Source organism: Rhincodon typus, chromosome 1 (assembly GCF_021869965.1).
Source record: "Rhincodon typus isolate 14 chromosome 1, sRhiTyp1.1, whole genome shotgun sequence".
Lineage (NCBI taxonomy): Eukaryota > Metazoa > Chordata > Chondrichthyes > Orectolobiformes > Rhincodontidae > Rhincodon > Rhincodon typus.
This window is the reverse complement of record NC_063332.1, coordinates 50,090,480-50,111,119: the sequence shown is the minus strand read 5'-3', so window position 1 is coordinate 50,111,119 and position 20,640 is coordinate 50,090,480. Positions and strand designations below refer to the sequence as shown.

The following is a 20,640-nucleotide window of genomic DNA, read 5'->3' as shown; positions in this document are numbered from 1 at the left end:
TATTCCAAGAGACTCAATTTTATTAGCTAGCGTTTTGTGTGTACTTTCTCAAATGCTTTCTTAAAGTTCATAGAGACAACATTCACTTCACCCTCTTCAAACCTCTGTTACTTCACAAAAAAAAGATTAGTCACACACAATTTGCCTCTATAAATGAACATGCACTCTTAATTAATTCAAATCTATCAGATCCCGCAGCAGGTATGGATGCATGATATATTTCGAAGTGCTTTCTTTTATGGAAATATGAATCACAAATTGTCCAAAACAAAAAAAAGCTGGAGAAACAGAACAACAAGCAGCACTTATAAAGAAAAGAAAAATATTAACATTCCAGGCATAGCTCCACATCAGATGGGAAAATCTTGCAGATAAACAGCAAATTGGTCCACTGTTGTTTGTCATTTATATAAACAGTTTGGATGATAATATAGGAAGCATGATTAGCAAGTTTGTAGATGACACCAGAATTGGTGGTATAATGGTCAGTGAAGAAGATTATTTAAGAGTACAATGGGATTTTGATCAGCTAGGCTGAGTTGTGGCAGATGGAGTTTAATTTAGATAAAGGTGAGGTGATTTGCTTTGATAAAACAAACCAGGGCAGAACTTACACTGTAAAAGGTAGGACCATGGAGAATGTTGTCGGGGTTCAGGTGCATAGTTCCTTCAAAGTGGCATCACAGGTAGACAGGGTGGTGAAGAAGGCATTTAGTACATTCTGTCATAGAAACAACTAGTCAGATGGCAATACGCTGAACAATGTCTCCTTTATTACTTGTGTGCAAGTTGCTGACAATCCAGCAGGGAGAGTCTGATACAAATGGTTACAGTCACATTTTTATACATAACAAATACTTCCTCATTGTCCGGTTACATTTTGATCATGAGCCTTAGCAACACAATAAACCAATCATTTTATGACATTTCATTAATACGTTATCTGTTCTATGCTTAGCTATCATTAGCTAGATGCGATTTTTCAGTTAAAGACATTCTGCTCCCTGCTACATAGATGTTGCTTTTACCAAAGCTAGGTGAGATTATTATGTGCCAGTCATATGACTATCAGCATATTTCTTAACCTCATTTTGGTTGATAAAGTACAATGTTCACTTACTTCGACTTTCCTGTTTTCGGCTTACTGGTTTCGCACTATCTCATGTGTTTTGCTTTATTTACACATCCTGTCCTGTTTGCCATTAACTCTTCCACTCCCCATACCTTCCACATACTTATCATTAACTTTCTACACTCCCCGCTTTTGTCCTTTCAACACAACCTTAGGGCTCAATCTGGCCCAACCTCTGGAATTCTATGTCCTTATCTTCAGGTACTATCACCTGTTAAACCATTGCACCAGCTGTAGTTTGTTTTACACAACTAGTGCAAAGGGTTCTGATGCACCCAATCAGAACCAAGACCATAACAATTAGGAACAGTACCCTGAGAAGCCACTGAATGATTGAGCTTCCCCAATACCCCAGGGTGGCTTGAAGCCAGCCCACTAGGCCCCCGAAGCCAGGGGGCTGCCTTAGCTACTGGCTAACCTTCCAAATTTGCTCTGTCTCGGCCTGAACATGAATGGCAAGATCAGGTATGCTCTCAGATTTATCTGGTATGCAGGTACAACAGTCCTTATCTATTATAGTGCATGCACCGCTTTCCTTCGCCAAGATGAAGTCAAGGGCCATTTGATTTTGCAGCGCTACTATCTTAATTGCAACTAGCTCAATGTTGACCTCCTATATAGCCTTATTTGTCTTCTGAAGGGCTCAAGCCATTCCATTAGCAATATGCTCAAGAGCACTAGTCATTGCCATGGCTTCCAGGACAACCGTTATATGCCATAGTGTGGGTACGTAAGGGATGTGAACAGGTCCCATCCTATCGGAGCCCTTTTCCACTGGTTTCACTGGAATTCTGTGAACTTTATTTCTATGGCTTTGTGGGTCCCTCACGTGCGGTATGGAGTACACTTGTGGGATCACATTACCCGAGAAGCAGCATCCTCCCCATGGCTTAGGTCTGCCCATACCCCGAAACGGTAGACAGGCTGACCTGGCAGTCAAAGGAATGCCCTGTTCCCATATACCCAGTAAGTCCCATTCACTGTCACGGAGATGGCGGTGGAGGGGGGGGCGTGTGTGGTGTCAGCTGTAGTATACCAGTTACAGGTGCTATTACCCAAGAACTGTCCTTTTCCAATGGTACTGCAATAGCAGATGGGGGTTCTCATTCTGAATGTCATCTGGAACTGGGGGGCCTCTGGTTTCCGTCATAATGGGGCTGATACCAACCCTGGTAGCAATCGCAAATGCATGTGCCATCAGTTGTTGGGGAGCACGACCCCCCAACCCCCACCCCACCCCACACCCACTTTGTATGGCGTTATCAATGCAAAAAAATAGATTGTATATCGCTCACATTCAACAGGATGAGGTACACATCAAACACTGCTGCATGTCGGGTAAACTGTGAACAAACACTGCAGCTGTTTCCCTTATGGCCTTCTGCATAGGAATAGGACAGTTGTAACCTGGTGTCCCAAGGGCTGTTACAGGTGCGTAAAGCCAATCTGACCCAGAAGCTTGGCCCGGTTCAAGCTGGCACGGTAATGTCATGATAAGAACAAACAGCAACCTCCTGAGCACTTTAACGGTGTGACAAAAGTTAAATGTTCATAGTGTAGTAGTCTTTAGGTGTTCTTTACCTTGCTCGGCCCTTTTGGGGTCAGTGCTGTATTGACGTGTGATGTGTGGATCCCCTTGGGCTTTCCTTCTATTTTTACCATGGTGTGGGTTGTTAACAATACTTGGTGCAGTCCTTCTCACCTAGATTCCAGAAATTGTTCTGTCAAATGAACTGTCATGAATATGTGGTCTCCGGGCTGACATAGGTCGCAAATTTCCTTGGTGGGCTCCTTTTGGGCCTCAACTATGTGTGAATGGAAGGCTTTAAGAGATTTAGTCAAGGCTATGCAATAATTAAGCAAGGTTTCGTCCGTACTGTGGATGTCCATTTGCAAATGTATAAAGGGGCCCCATGGATGGGATACAGGCTTGACCCCACTGTGCATTTTCCCTGCATTAAATTTTTGACATACCATGCATCTAGCACTTATCTTTTCAGCTATCGTCACAAAACCTGGTGCATACTAGGATTGTTGCACAATACGATTCATCCCCAACTTTGCCCGCATGTGTGAAGTGGTGACACATGAGGGTAAACCACGGTAAGAAGGCAGACAGTACCACCATGTCGCTGTTGTAGGAGACCCATAAGCTGCCTGGCCACCGGAGACATCCTGCAACATGCCAGGCAGATTGCTCTGCAGTGCTGGATTCTGATTGAAAGGCGATAATGTCCGCAAGGGAAGGGCTGGAACTAACAGGGGCAGCTAGGGCAATGCATTAGTGTAACACAAACCCAGATTGTCCTGCTGCCACTGCCTTGGCCACAACATCTGCGTGGGAATTTCCAGAGGATACATCATCAGAGGAATTAACACGAGCCGTACATTTAACGACGGCCAAAGCCGCAGGGAGTTACAATCGCTACTGCGACTGATATGAGGTTGAAGATACCAAAAGGTATTGCATTCTCCCATGAACTATTCGGGCAATCTCAGGACCAGTGGCTGTGTTGGCCGCTTCCCCTACCCCAACCACGTCCCCACTGGGGATGCCCCAAGGGGGTCTGCAGGGTAGTTTGACTTCCACAGCAACAAGTATTCAGTCGATTCGTTCTTTACCATTTTGTTGCTGGTGTTCTAACTGGTGCTGGCAGTGTTGCAGAATGCTCGAGATTTCACTCAGGCTCTGAGCTTCCCATTCTACACAGACGTTACAGAACATCTGTTTCATACATGGTTGCGATCCATTTACAATAGTACTGACAAGGATGGGCGTACCACATTTCCCTCATACCCAAATATCTTCGGAAGACCAAGCAGAGTCGCTCAAAGTAATCCTCCACTTCCTCATCAGTTTTCTTCATAGTTTTAGGACATATCAGAATTTTGCTCAAAGAGAATTGCATTTCAAAAATTCCAGTTCTTTTATTATTTGGAAAGTTTCACACCAAAGTACATTTACAATGAACAAATCTTATCATCTGGAATTAAAGATTCACTCATGTGTTAAACAGTATTTGGAAATTCACTTTGGCCAGAAAATGAAATTCCAAACGTGATCATTTCCAATTCCAAGAGGTAGATTTTTACCAACCTTTACAACCCAACTTTCAAATCAACATCTTGTTGCAGATTTTTGCTTTACACTACCACTGATTGTTCCTTAAAAAGACATTACATTAACCATACATATTCCACACTAATACAGGCACCCATTATCCTTTCAAACACCATTGATTTCCAAGATGAAAACTAAATCCAAAGCATTCCCGGATCTTGAGCTCCAGGGGACGAAAACACAAATATTGCACAAATTCAAATTTAACCACAAATGAACAAATATACATTGAAACTACACCACAAAGTGTTAACACTTAGTTCAGTGAATGTAGCACCAAAAGCTGGTGTCTCTATCTCTCTGCTTTTCTTTTCCTTTTCTTGCTGTCTATTGTTTTATGCAATTGCAATTAAATGTGCTGTTAGGTGGAAACGGCTTCTCACTTCTCTGCATCCACTGTGCCCATTTATCAACAAATTTACCTGAATCAGGCCCATAATAAACATATGTATATGCCAATGGCCTTCCCTTTTAAGGGAGGGTTTCACTCGAGACATTATTGCCCATTCTGATTTTGATCTTAATACCAATTACATTTCCGGAAAAGTATTAAGTTGACTGATCCTAACAGCCTTGTGTTGAGTCACTGAGGAGGGGCTCTGATCTCTCTTTCAAACACGACTTGGCCAACTTCACCTACAAGGGACTCTTTCTCCTCTTACAGAAGTAGAGCCTCTAATCTAAAAGTCCTATTGCTTCATGGGACTCTAACCCACCTCAGGGGACTCCAATCCCTTGGAGGGGACTCAAACGGCTTTTCTCCAGAGACCTCAATTTTTATTCACTCGCACTCTGATTTCCTCGACTTCACCATATTACTGTGTAAGGCTTACCTTGTACTTGTACAACCCCATTCCTCACTGGTAAACAAACCAAAGGGATGAAGTCCCTACCTTTTGTATGCTGCAGCTAGTTCATTTACTGGCAAGGCGTGGTATCCAGTCCTGTGCGGCAAGCCAAGGATTAGCCATCTCAGTGGAACCCTCCAAGGGTTTGCCTTCATTGCTCAGAGCATTGAGTATAGGAGTTGGGTCGTCAAGTTGCGGCTACATATATTACATTGGAAACAGTGCGGAAAAATTTACCAGGATGTTACTGGGACTGGAGGGTTTGAGTTATATGGTGAGGCTGGGACCTTTTTTTCCTGGAGTGGAGGTTGAGGGGTGACCTTATAGAGGTTTATAAAATCATCAAGGGCATAGATAAGGTGAATAGCAAGAGGTCTTTTCCCTAGGGTAGTGGAGTTCAAAACTAGAGGGCATAAGTTGAAGTTGAGAGGGGAAAAGATTTAAAAGTGATCTAAGGGGCAAAATTTTCACACAGATGGTCATTCATATGTGGAAGGAACTGCCAGCGGAAGCAGTAGATGCAGGTAAGGTTACAACATTTAAAAGACATTTGGACAGGTACACGAATGGGAGGGGCTTGGAGGAATATAGGCCAAATGCAGGCAAATGGGACCAGCTTAGTTTGGGAAACCCAGCTGGCATGGACGAGTTGGACCGAAGGGTCCGTTTCCCTGTTTGACCCTATGACTATATGTTTAGCATACTTCTCACAATGTTTGAAGTATCATTTGATGCAGGAGTGGTGACCCAAAGATTATTCTGTTTGAAAGCTGACAATGTGGGCAAAATAATGTTGCACATGTTGAGTTTCCTTTTAAAAATAAAATCAGCTCTTATTCAATGCTTTCTCCTCTTCATTTTTTTTTGTAGCTGATTTGACTTTGAAGCAAACGTTGCAAATACCTGTCTGATGCAGGTTCTGCACTGTTCATTTATAAAAATTCCTAATCTCATAGTTCACTCCCAACAGTTCCAATGCTTCATGAAGGACACTGCTTTTCTGATATTTCACGAAGGTTATGCAAAACCTACAAGTTTACGTTGCGTTTGATAAATAGTGTAGCCCTATATTAACTTATGGAGTTAATGTACATGTTCAAGGTTACATTGACATTTCATATTTCAACAAAGCAAATGGATTATTTCATACACCATCCTATTTAATCACCATTCCAGTTTGTAAAGCTCAAGATTCTCATCATTAGTCATGACACATCCCATGAAAGTTAGGATCAATGTTGTTGCTCATGCTTGTAACTCCTTTGCAATTCAAGTAGATTACTAATGTGGTGATAAATACGGTATTATTTTAAGAGTAGTCTGCTTAGTTATATTGGTTTACTATAATTTGTTTTAACAGAACTTCTATTAATGGTTTTTATAGTGGCATCTACAAAGAATAATTCCATAAAATTAAACACCAGGTGGAATGCAATTGGTGTAACCTACATTCTCATGATTGTTCACTCTTTAATAAGAGAACGCTTGCAGATAACAAAAAGATGATGGTGCTTCCCTGCACCCACAGGCCTCATTTTTCAGTGGCTCAGGTTGTAGATTTGAAGCAGCTGCCAAATAAGCCTCTGATTTTTGCATTGCATTACATTCTACAATAAGTAGACACTGCAGCTAATGCATGCAAGAGTGGATGCCTGTGCTACAACACCACTCACATTTATCTAGTGTACAGCATAGCAAAATGTATCAAAACCCAGAAGCATAATCATGGGGATAAAGTATTAAACAAGAAGATTGTGGTGTTCTGAATAATGTCAAAATTTCTGTCAATATAGCTTCATTAATTTAGATTTAGACTTGTGCTTTGCAGGCAGCGGAGCAGCATTGAGGTGACAAATTAGTCATTTGATGCAAAATGCCTGCTTTAATAGCTATGGTATTTGCATGATTAGTCCAGTTAAGTTCCTTGTCAAAAAAGTGCAAATTTTATTTTGTACCAACCTGAGCAAATTTGTGTATCTGTTCCACCACAGCAGCAAACAAGGCACCTACACTCTTGAGGATATTGCCAAGGAATTCAATGTTGGCATTGCCATTGAGTTTCAAATGGGAGTGGTTAGACCATGACTTATTGGTGATTGTTGCCTAGCAGTTGTGTTGGTAGTTGCTACTATTAGGCCAAACTTGACTGTATCCAGGTCTTAAATTAATCCATATGTACTTGAGACATTGAAAAATTTCAGTGCCATAAACATTAATCATCAGTGTCAGTTCCACTTCTGACCATATGATGGGCAATAGATTTAATGAAGCAGCTGAAGGTAATTGGTCATGGAATATTACATAAGGAACACGTAAAAAATGTTCTAAGCTTGGATGAGGAGCCTCCAACATCCACAGCAATCTTCCATATCTTAACATGGCCATTAGATAATATCTGACTAGCAAAAAGGACCACGCAAATCAACTAATTTTATGCCATTTATTGCTTTATTTACAGCACTGTTGAAATTATTTATTCATAAAAAACTTCTATAATGCAATTTTGTTCTAATAGAAAAAAAAGCTTGTCTTTAACTGTGAATTTTCAAACAAAGATTAACTTATTGTGTAAAACAGTTTGCACCAAAATTGAAAGATGGTACTTCAGACAATAACAGCATTCAACAGTTTCAACATAGTGCAAGCATTTTCATGGTGACAGCTTGAATGAAACAAAATAAACTTTTTTGGTATTTTTCACTGGAATTGAATGGCAGAAGTGGCAAAGAATACAATTTGTTACAATATACACCACTGGTCACCAAGTAATCCACCAGAACTGCGTAAGAAAATAACTTTGCTACAGTTTTCCCTGGAATGTTGCTAAACACTTGGTTCAGTCCTCTCACTATTGACCACTGAAAAGATTAGCACAATGGGTATATACTCAATTATTTTGCTGTCCAAATTGTAGTGCAGAGTATTTCCTTAGCATTGAATCATTTATGGTAAGAACCGCAGTTTAATTTGTTCTTGTGCAGCAAACTTCACATCTTGCAACAGATGTGATTTTTATTCAGTGGTCATGGCATGTTCAGCCTCTCCAGAAACACAGTATTTATCTTCTCCAGTACTAAAAAGAAGAAAAAAAGAAGAGTTGAATGCTTCATCACCAAGAAGATTGTAGCCTGGTTGCTGATTTATAAGCACCTTTCTCATAGCTGTAGTAAAATTTGAAAAATGTTGTAAATTAGTCTTTAGAGCACAGCTGTGCTCACTGTGTACATTAACTAACACCAAGATAGTTTTTATTACTTGAAGTGCGTCCAAAGCGATACGGGAAATAATGAGAATCTGGATTAAAGTCAAACACAGTTGCAATTGTAACAAAACTAAATGAGTTGATAATGAAACATTTCAGTTGCCAGAAACAGACAAATAGGCGTGAATGTATAGGATAAGATTCCAAATTAGTAAATTCACAAAAACATTACTTTAACTTTGGAAGAATGGGGAAAGTCTGATGATCGGCAAATTTTTACATGTTCCTGGATTAGCTTGTATGAAGTTTTTGCTAACTACATTATGAGTTAAAAACTTTTAAAGTCAAAAAAGTGCAAATTTTATTTTGTACCAACCTGAGCAAATTTGTGTATCTGTTCCACCACAGCAGCAAACAAGGCACCTACACTTTCATCTATCAAACTCTGCATGTAATGAACTGCTTCTTCATCAGAAAGATCTAGGCGGAATTTGTCCTGTACCTATACGAAGGATAAGTACAGTTAAATATATAAACAAATTCACAACTTGTACCAATAACTTTTAAACTTGTACTTTTCCTAATTGCAGATGAGGGTAATTGCAGATGTCTAGTATTCTCTTCATTTGTGGGAATGCAAGAACACTAGTCACCACTAGGGTTGTTTTTCCCTGATATCTTGAATTATGGGCTGAAGCGCAAGACCAAAATTGCCATATCTACCGCTATTTGCATGATTCCAAGTGGAAAAAAGTGCATCAACTTTTACTAAGCTGAAAGTTTAAAACTACAATTTGGTGATCCTTGTTCCTCAAACAAAGTTGCTGTTTAAATAAAATGCTTAAGAACGTGTAAATTACTGCAGCTATCACCAACAGATGACAGAGGCTTCACTATTTCCTCAAAAGTGAACAAAGGTTTGTAAATTTATCGAGGGAAAGCCAAACATTTTTGATAAAAATGTGATGTGCTGAACTTTCCAAAAAAATCAACTTTGTGCAACTTGTAGTTTACAAAATGATAGCACAATTATTCAAACTTAAATCAGAAGATTTTGTGCATATTTAAAATGGAATTACTTATCATTGATGCTGGTTGTAATAAAGACTGGTAAACTGCAGACAATTAATTCTCCTCAGTTTGAACCTACATGGGTTTGAAATAGCAGAAGATCTTAGTAAAGATAGCAGAAAATTATTCTTGTTTAGCCTAAAATTGCTCTTCTGACAAGGGCAAGGTAATTTTATGGAAGGTTAAACGTTGGAGCATTATTTTATCAGGATGCCAGGAAGAAACACCAAAGAATTGCACTTCTGTAACACCAGAAAATTGTTTGTTAGGAAGATAGAAAAAAGTAGCTATTTTTTTTTCCAACAACTAATATTGCTAGTGATCAACAAGGGACAATTATAAACAGAGATAACAAGGGGTAGAGCTGGATGAACACAGAAGGCCAAGCAGCATCAGAGGAGCAGGAAGGCTGATGTTTCGGGCCTAGACCCTTCAATCTTTTCTGTTCCTTCCTGTTCCTCTGATGCTGCTTGGCCTGCTGTGTTCATCCAGCTCTACACCTTGTTATCTCAGATTCTCCAGCATCTGCAGTTCCTGCTATCTCTGAAACAATTATAAACAGTCATGTTTTAAATGACTTAAAATGGTTGCATGGATAACTGTTATGATGACAATGAGATGTTTTCTACTACAGCCACCTTTCATTGGTGCAAGAAAGCTTTCATAATTCACAACTGAATTAATTGAACAATGATATTCTCTCGTGTACAGGAAAATATTTCATTTATAAATATCTACTTAAGAGTTCACCTTTTATGGCTTGCTTCAAGAGGAGGTTCACTTTCCAATCTTTCCTTTCATCTGAAAGTAGATTCTAAAGTGGTATACATCAGCATCCAGAGCAAATGGGTAGGCGAGGGCCTAGTGGTATTATCGCTAGACTATTAATCCAGAAACCCAGCTAATGTTCTGGGGACCCCAGTTCAAATCCCATGACAGCAGATGGCGGAATCTGAATTCAATAAAAAAAGGCTGGAATCTATCACCACAAAATCATTGCCGATTGTCAGGAAAAAAACTCATCTGGTTCACTGATATCCTTCAGGGAAGGAAAATCTGGTGGTTGACTCTCAATGGTCCTCTGGAACGGCATTCAGTTGTACCAATCACTACAAAGTCTCAAAGAAATGAACCGGATGGATCACCTGGCATCGACTGGGCACCGGAAAAGACAATGGTGGAAACTGCCCTGTCAACCCTGCAAAGTCCTCCTCACTAACATTTGGGGGCTAGTGCCAAAATTGGGAGAGCTGTCTCACAGACTAGTCAAGCAACAGCCTGACATAGTCATAATCACAGAACCATATCTTACAGACAATGTCCCAGAAACCACCATCACCATCGCTGGATATGTCCTGTCCCACCGGCAGGACAGACCCAGCAGAGGTGGCAACACAGTGGTATACAATCGGTAGGGAGTTGCCCTGGGAGTCCTCAACATGGACTCTGGACCCCACAAAGTCTCAGGGTTTCAGGTTAAACATGAGTAAGGAAACTTCTTGCTAATTAGCATGTACTGAACTCCCTCAGCTGATGAATTGGTACTCCTCCATGTTGAACAACACTTGGAAGGAGCACTGAGGATGGCAAGGAAATAAAAAGTACTCTTGGGGTTGGGGAGGAGGATTTCAAATGTCCACCAAGAGTGGCTCAGCAGCAGTACTACTGATCGAGTTGGTCAGATCCGCAAGGACATAGCTGCTAGACTGGGCCAGCGGCAGGTGGTGAGGAACCAAAAAAAAAAAGAGGAAAAAACATACTTGACCTCATCCTTACCAATCTGCCAGCTGCAGATCCAGCTGTCCATGACAGTATCAGTAAGAGCGACCACTGCGTAGACCTTGTGGAGACAAAGTCCTGCCTTCACATTGACAATAACGTCCACTGTGTTGTGTGGCACCATCACCATGCTAAATAGGACAGACTTCGCACAGATCTAGCAACTCAAGTCTGGGTATCCATGAGGCGCTGTGGGCCATCAACAGCAGCAGAATTCTACTCCAGCACAAATCTGTAACCTCATGGCCCAGTATATCACCCACTCATCCATTACTATCAAGCCTGGGGATCAACCTCTCCTGGCTCATAGGGGAGTGCAGGAGGGCATGCCAGGAGCAGCACCAGGCATACCTGAAGATGAGGTGTCATCCTGATGAAGCTACGAAACAGGATTACTTGCACAGCAATCAGCATAAGCAGCAAGTGGGAGACACAGCTAAGCAATCCTATAATCAACGGATCAGATCTAAGCTCTGTAGTTCTGCCACATCCAGTGGTGAATGGTGGTGGATAATTAAACAACTCACTGGAGGAGGTGGCTCTACAAGTATCCCCATCCTCAATGACGGAAAAGCCCAGCACATCAGTGCAAAAGATAAGGCTGAAGCATTCGCAGAAATCTTCAGCCAGAATGCCGAGTGGATGATCCATCTCAGCCTCCTCCAGTGGTCCTCAGCATTACAGATACCTTCAGCCAATTCAATTCACTTCATGTGATATAAAGAAATGGTTGGAGGCACTGGATACTCCACGTGATATCAAGAAGCAATTGACGACACTGGATATTGTAAAGGCTATGGGCTCCGACAACATTCCCGCAATAGCAGTGAAAATTTGTGCTCCAGAACTTGTTGCTCCCCTAGCTAAGCTGTTCCAGTACAGATAGAACACTGGTATCTATCCGGCAGTGTGGAAAATTGCCCAAGCATGCCCTGTACACAAAAAGCACAAAGGACAAATCCAACCCACCCAATTACCGCCCCAGTTTACTCTGAATTATCAATAAAGGGACGGAAGGTGTCCTCAAGCAGCACCTGCTCAGCAATAACCTGCTTGGTGACGCCCAGTTTGGGTTCTGCCTGGGCCACTCAGCTCCTGACCTCATTACAACTTGATTCAAACATGGACAAAAGGGCTGAATTCCAGAGGTGAGGTGAGATCGACATTCCTTGACATCAAGGCTGCGGCATCAAGGAGCCCTAGCAAAACTGGAATTAACGTGTATCAGAGACAAACTCTCCGGAGGCTGGAGTCATACCTGACACATTGGAAGATGGTCGTGGTTTTTGGAGGTCAATCATCTCAGCTCCAGGACATCTCTGCAGAAGTTCCTCAGGGTAGTGTCCTCGGCCCAACCATCTACAGCTGATTCATCAATGACATTCCCTCCATCGTAAGGTCAGAATTGGGGATGTTCGCTGATGATTGCGCAATGTTCAGTGCCATTCGCAACTCCTCAGATACTGAAGCGGTCCACGTTCAAATGAAACAAGATCTGGACAATATCCAGGCTTGGGCTGACAAGTGGCAAGTGGCATTCATGCCACAAAAGTGCCAAGTTATGACCATCACGAACAAGAGACAATCTAACCACCACCCCTTGACATTCAATGGTGTTACCATCAATGAGTACCGCACTAACAATATCCTGGGGGTTATCATTGACCAGAAACTCAACTGGACTCACCACATTAACACAGTGGCTACAAGAGCAGGCCAGAAGCTGGGAATATTGCGGTGAGTAACTCACCTCCTGACTCCTTAAAGCCTGTCCACCATCTACAAGGCACAAGTCAGGAGTGTGATGGAATACTCCCCACTTGCCTGGATGAGTGCAGCCCCAAAAACACTCATGAAGCTTGACACCATCCAGGACAAAGCAGCCTGCTTGATTGGCGCTACATCCACAAACATCCACTCCCTCCACCACTGATGTTCAGTAGCAGCAGTGTGTACTATTTACAAGATCCACTGCAGAAATTCACCAAAGATTCTCAGATAGCACCTTACAAACCCACGACCACTTCCATCTAGAAGGACGAGGGCAGCAGATATATGGGAACACCACCACCTCCATGTTCCCCTCCAAGCAACTCACCATCCTGACTTGGAAATATATTGCCGTTCCTTCACTGTCGCTGGGTCAAGATCCTGGAATTCCCTCCCTAACAGTATTGTGGATCAACCCACAGCAGGTGGACTGCAGCGGTTCAAGGCGGCAGCTCACCACCACCTTCTCAAGGGCAAATAGGGATGGGCAATAAACGTAGGCCAGCCAGTGATGACCACATCCCACTAAGTGAATAGAAAAAAAAATCTGGAATAATCAGTATCAGTTGGAACACAACGTTCCGAGAATCCCACAAAATAGAATCTAAAATTACCTCTAAACAACCCCCTTACACCCAGCATAATCAAATAGTACACTTTTCATTTTAAACATCCTAAAAGTGAAAGCCACAGCTCAAAAGTGAAGCCGATTTTTAGAACTTTTATTCTGCAACCTAAAGTTAGGCAAGGCTTCAAAAAAGCATCTTTGTTCCTTCTATATACACTTGATAAGTACAAAAATTATATGTTACAGGCTTTCCTTTTATCCTAGTTTTGCTGGTAACACACAAAAATATCAAAATTTTGATTCATTGTCTACACTTAATTACCATACTAGCACTTCTGCTATTCCATTTTTCATTCAGCTCATCTAATTCAATGTTTAAATTTTAACATGCCAGATGTCTGTACAAGACTAATCAAAGTATCCTGGCACAGTGATTACCTCTTACATCTGTCCTACCACATAAACACAGTTTAATCAGAACTTCTCACTATGAACATGAAGGTCACCTTCACTTGTACAAGCATTGTTAAGCTTAAAAATGTTAAACATTCTCCAATTTAAACTTTTAAAAAAAAAAAGTCATTTCAAGTTGAATATGGAATTTCTTGTCCTTAAAAATGTTGGTACCCAGCATGCATTTATACTCATTGGCCAAAACTGCCAAGTGAATGATCATCTTGGCCTCAACCTGAGGTTCTGTGGAGGAAGATGGCTTTGGGGTCGATGGTGATGGGGGACTAGCACTGGTCACATATTGGCAACAGTGAATCAGCTACAGCAACAGTGGCCGTGTTGGAGAGCCCAGCATAGGCAATTAGCCCAAGCCTGTGGCAAGTTGGAATAGCCCAAGGAGTCATTAGAGGCAATGATTACTATGAGCTGTAACAAGGAGGAAATGCGAAGATGAACTCTTTTGCTTTATTTTTTGCTGTCATATTCTGTGTATTGCTTTATTTTCTGTGTTTCAAGATGGCCCCAGACAGTGGCGACACTACACAACACTTTTCACTGTATTTGCAATACACGTGACAATAAATAAATCAAACACAATCAAATCAGAAGACACCTGTCAGTACCAAGATAACTTGGTTCATTCCATGTTGTTAAGCAGCAGCTGGGTGCATGAACACTGCAAAAATCAAGGACTCTACCAAAATCTCAATTATAGCATCAAAGACCTGCATGTCAGATTGGGCAGCCACTGATCTAAAGTGCTCCAGAGCAACTCGGACAGCACCCAATTAAATAAAATATTATTCAGCATTTATCCTGACCATTAAAACATCTAACCTCAATTATTTACCGCTCTATCAATCACATGCAAAAACTCTCATCAATACTGCCAAACAAAGCCTATTCAGAGATTAAGTACAGGTTCCAACCTCATTTGTAACCTAAATCCAGAAATAGAAAAGATCAGAACTTCAGGAGTGACAATAGGAACCATCTTTGATGTGTAAGTAGCAAACAGTTTAAGTCAGGATCAAAGAAGCGCCAGCAAATCTGAGGTCTTGATGATTGAGTGGGAGGCAGTGGTTCAAACAGAAAGAATATTCCACTGCATTTAGTTAATGCTGACATAAAATATAGATAAGACTGTCGAAAGCCAAGGTCACTACAACCTAAGGATATCACTGAAATGTTCCTCAGGAAAGCATCCTCAGCCTAACCATTTTTATGCATGGCTACCCCTCTCACGATTATAAGTTAACAGGAGGATTTTTCCACTGATAATTCGAGAAAAACCTTTATTCTTAGCTCTTTCAAACATGAAACATCAGCACTGTGACAGATTCCAGTCTTGCCTCACCAGAGGCAGATAACATTCATATCACACAACTGCCAGGCAAGAAAACCTTAAGATACAACTCAATCAGCTGCTCCTGATCTTCAATTACACCTCCACTGTTGATTTCACCAACAATCTCGCAGGATTTCCAATTTTTAGGAGTTGAAGTGGATCTATCATGGTCAAAAGTGCGACGCATGCATTTACGTAGTATTTTTCACAACCACTGGATGCCTCAAAGGCATTTACAGTCAATAATGTACTTTTTGAAGTGTAGCTGCAGTTGGGATGTAGTGTGGCAATCAACACTTGCACAGCGAACTCATATAATTATGATAATGACCACTTAATCTGGTTTTGTGATGCTGATTGAAGGATAAATATTGGTCAATACACTAGAGACAACTCCATTGCTCTTCAAATTTGTGTTGCGAATTTTTCACATCAACACGAACAGCTAGATGGGTCTCGGTTTAATGGTTCAAACGTAGACGAGTACTGACTTTGCAGTATCCGAGTTAAGCTACATTTTTGACTTGACTCCTGCTGCTGGATTTGACATTCAATCCTTCCACCCACTGAATGTTCTACGGCTGCAGTGTGCACTATGACAACTTACCAGTATTATTTCAACAGTACTTCATTATTTTCTAATCCCAATTAACATGATGGATAAGGGAAATGCATGGGAACACCAGCTCCAAATCACACAAACTTAATGACCTACACTGACAGATTATTGTAACCCAAGTTATGAAATTCTCTCTCGAACACCATAAAGTCACTGGTGATTTAATTGGTCTTTGCAGGGCAACATAGGCTGGGCGATAATTGCAGTTTTGATAGTGTGCCTGTATCATGTGACCAATTATTTAATTACAAGGCTAACCTTACATAGTTTCATTTCTTGTTGGTTAAAAGTGCCCGAATACTTCCTCTCAGCAAATATTAAGTACTTGACACAGTACTTATAATGTTTAGGTGCACCTTAAAAGCTGCTGGGTTATTACACCTCCACATGGCAGAGATAGTTTCAATTGATCAATTCAACTTCTCCCTTACAAGATGGTGGTCACCGTACAACTAGTAAAGACTAAGGGAGGAAAAATAAATTGTTTTTGGGAGACAGTGCATAAGTATAATACATTAGAACATTACATGGATCCAATGGGAGGGGTGGAGCGAGCTCAGTCAAAGCCACAGCAGGAGAGGGGTGGAGTGAGCTTGGTTGGAGAGGATCAAACTCATTCAGAGCAGCAGCATTGGGAGAGCAGCAGACCAGGTAGAACCTTCAGTGACTTCAGAGGTGGCGCTCCTGTAGTGATGTCAGAGCAAAGTACTGGCTACTTAGGAACTCGCTTTAAGGACGGAGAGAAAAATACCGGACGAAGACAAGAGTGTAAAGTTTTTTTTTGTTGTATCTAGTTTGTTAGGATAGGGAGAAACAGAGCGTGTAGGCAAACAGAAAATCTGATTTGGTGATTAGTGGGTAAGGTTGAGTGGTTCTAAGTTCATTGTTTATAGTTGAAACAGTTCACAATGACAGGAGAACTCAGCCCTGTGGAATGCTCTCCCTGTAATATTTGGGAAAGCAGGGACATGTCCATATCCATGATGACCACATATGGAGGAAGTGTGTTTAGCTGCAGCTCCTGATGGACTGCACAGAGCAGCTGAAGCTGCAGATAAACTCACTGTGGAACATCCATGAGGCTGAGAATGTTGTGGATAACACATTTAGGAGCTGGTCACACCACAGGTAAGGGCTACACAGGCAGAAAAGCATTGGGTGACCTGCAGGAAGACTAGTAAGTGTAGGTAGGTACTGCAGGAATCCCCTGTAGCCATTTCCCTCTCAAACAGATATACTATGCTGGATACTGTTGGGGGGTGGTGTACTGGTCTCTCAGAAGAAAGCAGCAGCAGCAGCCAAGTTTGTGGCACCACAGCTGGCTCTGCTACACAGCAGGGGAGGAAAAAGACTGGGAGAGCTTTAGCGACAAGGGACCTGATTATAATGGGAAATGACTGGCGGTTCTATGGCATCAAACAAGACACTGAAATGGTACATTGCCTCCCTGGTGCCAGGGTCAGGGATGTCTCAGAATGGCTACAGGACATTCTGAAGGGGGGAGGGTGAACAGCTAGCAGTCGTAATACATGCAGGTACCAGTAACATGGATAAAAAAAGAAATGAGGTCCTGAAACAGGAACTGAGATATGGTTATAGATTAAGGAGGAAGACTAAAGTTGTAATCTCCGCATTACTTCCAGTGCCACGTGCTACTGAGTACAGGAATAGGAAAACACGTCAGATGAACTTATGGCTAAAGGGACAGGAGAGATAGCTTTAGAGTTTTGGGTCATTGGAACAGCTTCTGGGGTAGCTGGGACCTGTACAAGCTGGACAGGTTGTATCTGAATGGGAATGGGTACAATATCAATACTGGGAGGTTTACCTATACTGTTGGAGAGATCTTAAACTGATTTGGAAGGCACAGAGTAGATATAAGTCAGGAGCACGGTCCAATCAGATATAGAAGGAATGTTAGAACAGCACAGTAGGCAGAGAAGACATGGGTATGACAAGGCACATTGGAACATAGAACATTACAGCGCAGTACAGGCCCTTCGGCCCTCGATGTTTCGCCGACCTGTGAAAACCAATCTGAAGCCCATCTAACCTAAACTATTCCATTATCATCCATATGTTTATCCAATGACCATTTAAATGCCCTTAAAGTGGGCGAGTCTACTATTTTTGCAGGCAGGGCATTCCACGCCCTTACTACTCTCTGAGTAAAGAACCTACCTCTGACATCTGTCCTATATCTATCACCCCTCAATTTAAAGCTATGTCCCCTCGTGCTAGCCATCACCATCCGAGGAAAAAGGCTCCCACTGTCCACCCTATCTAATCCTCTGATGATCTTGTATGTCTCTATCAAGTCACCTCTTAACGTTCTTCTCTCTAACGAAAACAGCCTCAAAACCCTCAGCCTTTCCTCATAAGACCTTCCCTCCATACCAGGCAACATCCTGGTAAATCTCCTCTGCACCCTTTCCAATGCTTCCACATCCTTCCTATAATGCGGTGACCAGAACTGTACGCAATACTCCAAGTGCGGCCGCACCAGAGTTTTGTACAGCTGCAACATGACCTCATGGCTCCGAAACTCAATCCCTCTACCAATAAAACCTAACATACTGTACGCCTTCTTAACAACGCTATCAACCTGGGTGGCAACTTTCAGTGATCTATGCACATGGACACCGAGATCTTTCTGCTCATCCACACTACCAAGAATCTTACCATTAGCCCAGTACTCTGTATTCCTGTTACTCCTTCCAAAGTGAATCACCTCACACTTTTCCGCATTAAACTCCATTTGCCACCTCTCAGCCCAGCTCTGCAGCTTATCTATGTAACCTACAACATCCTTCTGCACTATCCACAACTCCACCGACTTTGGTGTCATCCGCAAATTTACTAACCCATCCTTCTACGCCCTCATCCAGGTCATTTATAAAAATGACAAACAGTAGTGGCCCCAAAACAGATCCTTGAGGTACACCACTAGTAACTGAACTCCAGGATGAACATTTCCCATCAACCACCACCCTCTGTCTTCTTACAGTTAGCCAATTTCTGATCCAAAGTCCAGAAGTCCAGAAAGCTAAACTGTATGTATTTTAATATAAGAAATTTGACTGGTAAAGCGGATGAACTTACAGCATTGTTCAGCAGGTGGGAATATGGCATTGTTTCAATTACTGAGACATGGCTGAAGGAAGAGCAGGACTGGCAGCTCAACATTCCAGGGTATAGAAGCATCAAGAGTGATAGGGGAGGAGTAAGAGAGGTGAGGGCATTGCATTATTGATAAAGGAATATCATCACTGCAGTAATAAGGAGGCACTTTCTAGAAGGGTCTTCAGATTCCATCTGGGTAGAGCTCAGAAATTAAAAAGGGGTGATTACCTTGTTTGAATTATACTACAGGCCTCCCAACAGTGGGAGACAGAGGAGCAGATATGTTGGTAAATCACAAAATGGTGCGAGAGAAACAGGGTTATAGTTGTAGGGCATTTCAACTTTGCTAACATACCTTGGGGGTGGCATGGTGGCTCAGCAGTTAGCACTGGTGTTTCAGTGCCAGGCTAGATTCCAGCCTTGGGTGGCTGTGTGGAGTTTGCACAACCCCCCACGTCTGTGTAGGTTTTCTCTGGGTGCTCCGGTATCGTCTCACAGTCCAAAGATGTGCAGGTCAGGTGGACTGGGCATGGGAAATGCAGGGATGGGGTGGGATGTTCTTCAAAGGGTCATTGTAGACTTAGTGGGCTGACTGGCCTGCTTCCTTTCCACACAGTAGGGATTCTGTGACTTCTACAATTAAGTCGGATTGCTTTAGTGTGAAAGAATTAGACAGAGTGAAATTTTTAAAATAGATTCAGGAGAGCTTTTTGTGCCAGTATGTAGATAGCCCCACTAGAGACGGGGTAGTGCTGGACCTAATCCTAGGGAATTAGCTGATCTAGTAAACTGGTCACATTTCATTGGATGAGCATTTTGGGGATAGTGACCATAAGTTTCAAAGTCATTATGGAAAGGGATAAAGATAGTCCAGAAGATAAGTGCCTAAATTGTGGGGAAGGCCAATTTTAATATCATTAGACAGGATCCGGCAAACATAGATTGGGAGCAGCTACTTGCAGGTAAGTTTATATTTGGAAAATGGGAGCCTTTTAAAAGTTACATTGTGAGAATTCAGGCCAGCGTGCTCCTCAACGAGTGAAGGACAAGGGCAGAAGCATGTCAACAGATATGGACAGTTGATAAAGAAAAGGAAGGAAGCATATGTCAGGTACAGCACATTAAAAACAGGACAGGCTCTTCAAAAGCATACAGACAGTAGGAGCTTATTTAAAGAGAAATTAAGACAGCAAAGAGAGGCCATGAAATATATTTGGCAGATAAGATCAAGGAAAACCCTAACGCATTTTATAAGTATATTAAGAATAAGAGGATTACCAGAGAAAGAGCAGGGCCTATTACAGACAAAAGGGGCAACCTGTGGGTGGAGCCAGAGGACATGGGTGGGCTCTTAAATGAAAGTTTCTCATCTGTATTCATAGAGAAGACAGATATAGTAGCCATAGGTTTCAGTTGGGATGGTGAAGTTTTAGAACTTAAGATTAATAAGGAGGAGGTTTTATATGTTTTAGCAGACATAAAAGGTGCATAAACCTCCAAGGCCTGACAAGATGCATCCCAGGTTGCTACAGTAGGCCATGGGGGAGATTGCTGGGGCCCTCGTGGGGATAGTTAATAATTTGGTGGACACAGGTGAAGTGCCAGA

At 42.0% G+C, this 20,640-nt stretch overlaps 1 protein-coding gene across 1 annotated transcript in view; it reads right to left on the bottom strand.

Annotated features, from left to right (window-relative positions):
* Positions 1-7,527: 7,527 nt before the first annotated feature.
* Positions 7,528-20,640, bottom strand: part of LOC109915592 (phosphatidylinositol 3-kinase catalytic subunit type 3-like) — a 62,726-nt gene continuing 49,613 nt past the window's right edge. Inside the window, exons 12-13 of the mRNA XM_048593650.1 lie at positions 8,680-8,805; positions 7,528-8,174 (exon numbers count right to left, since the gene is read on the bottom strand). Of these exons, the coding sequence (XP_048449607.1) occupies positions 8,160-8,174; positions 8,680-8,805 (141 nt within the window). The 3' untranslated portion in view covers positions 7,528-8,159. The remainder of the gene's footprint in view (positions 8,175-8,679; positions 8,806-20,640) is intronic.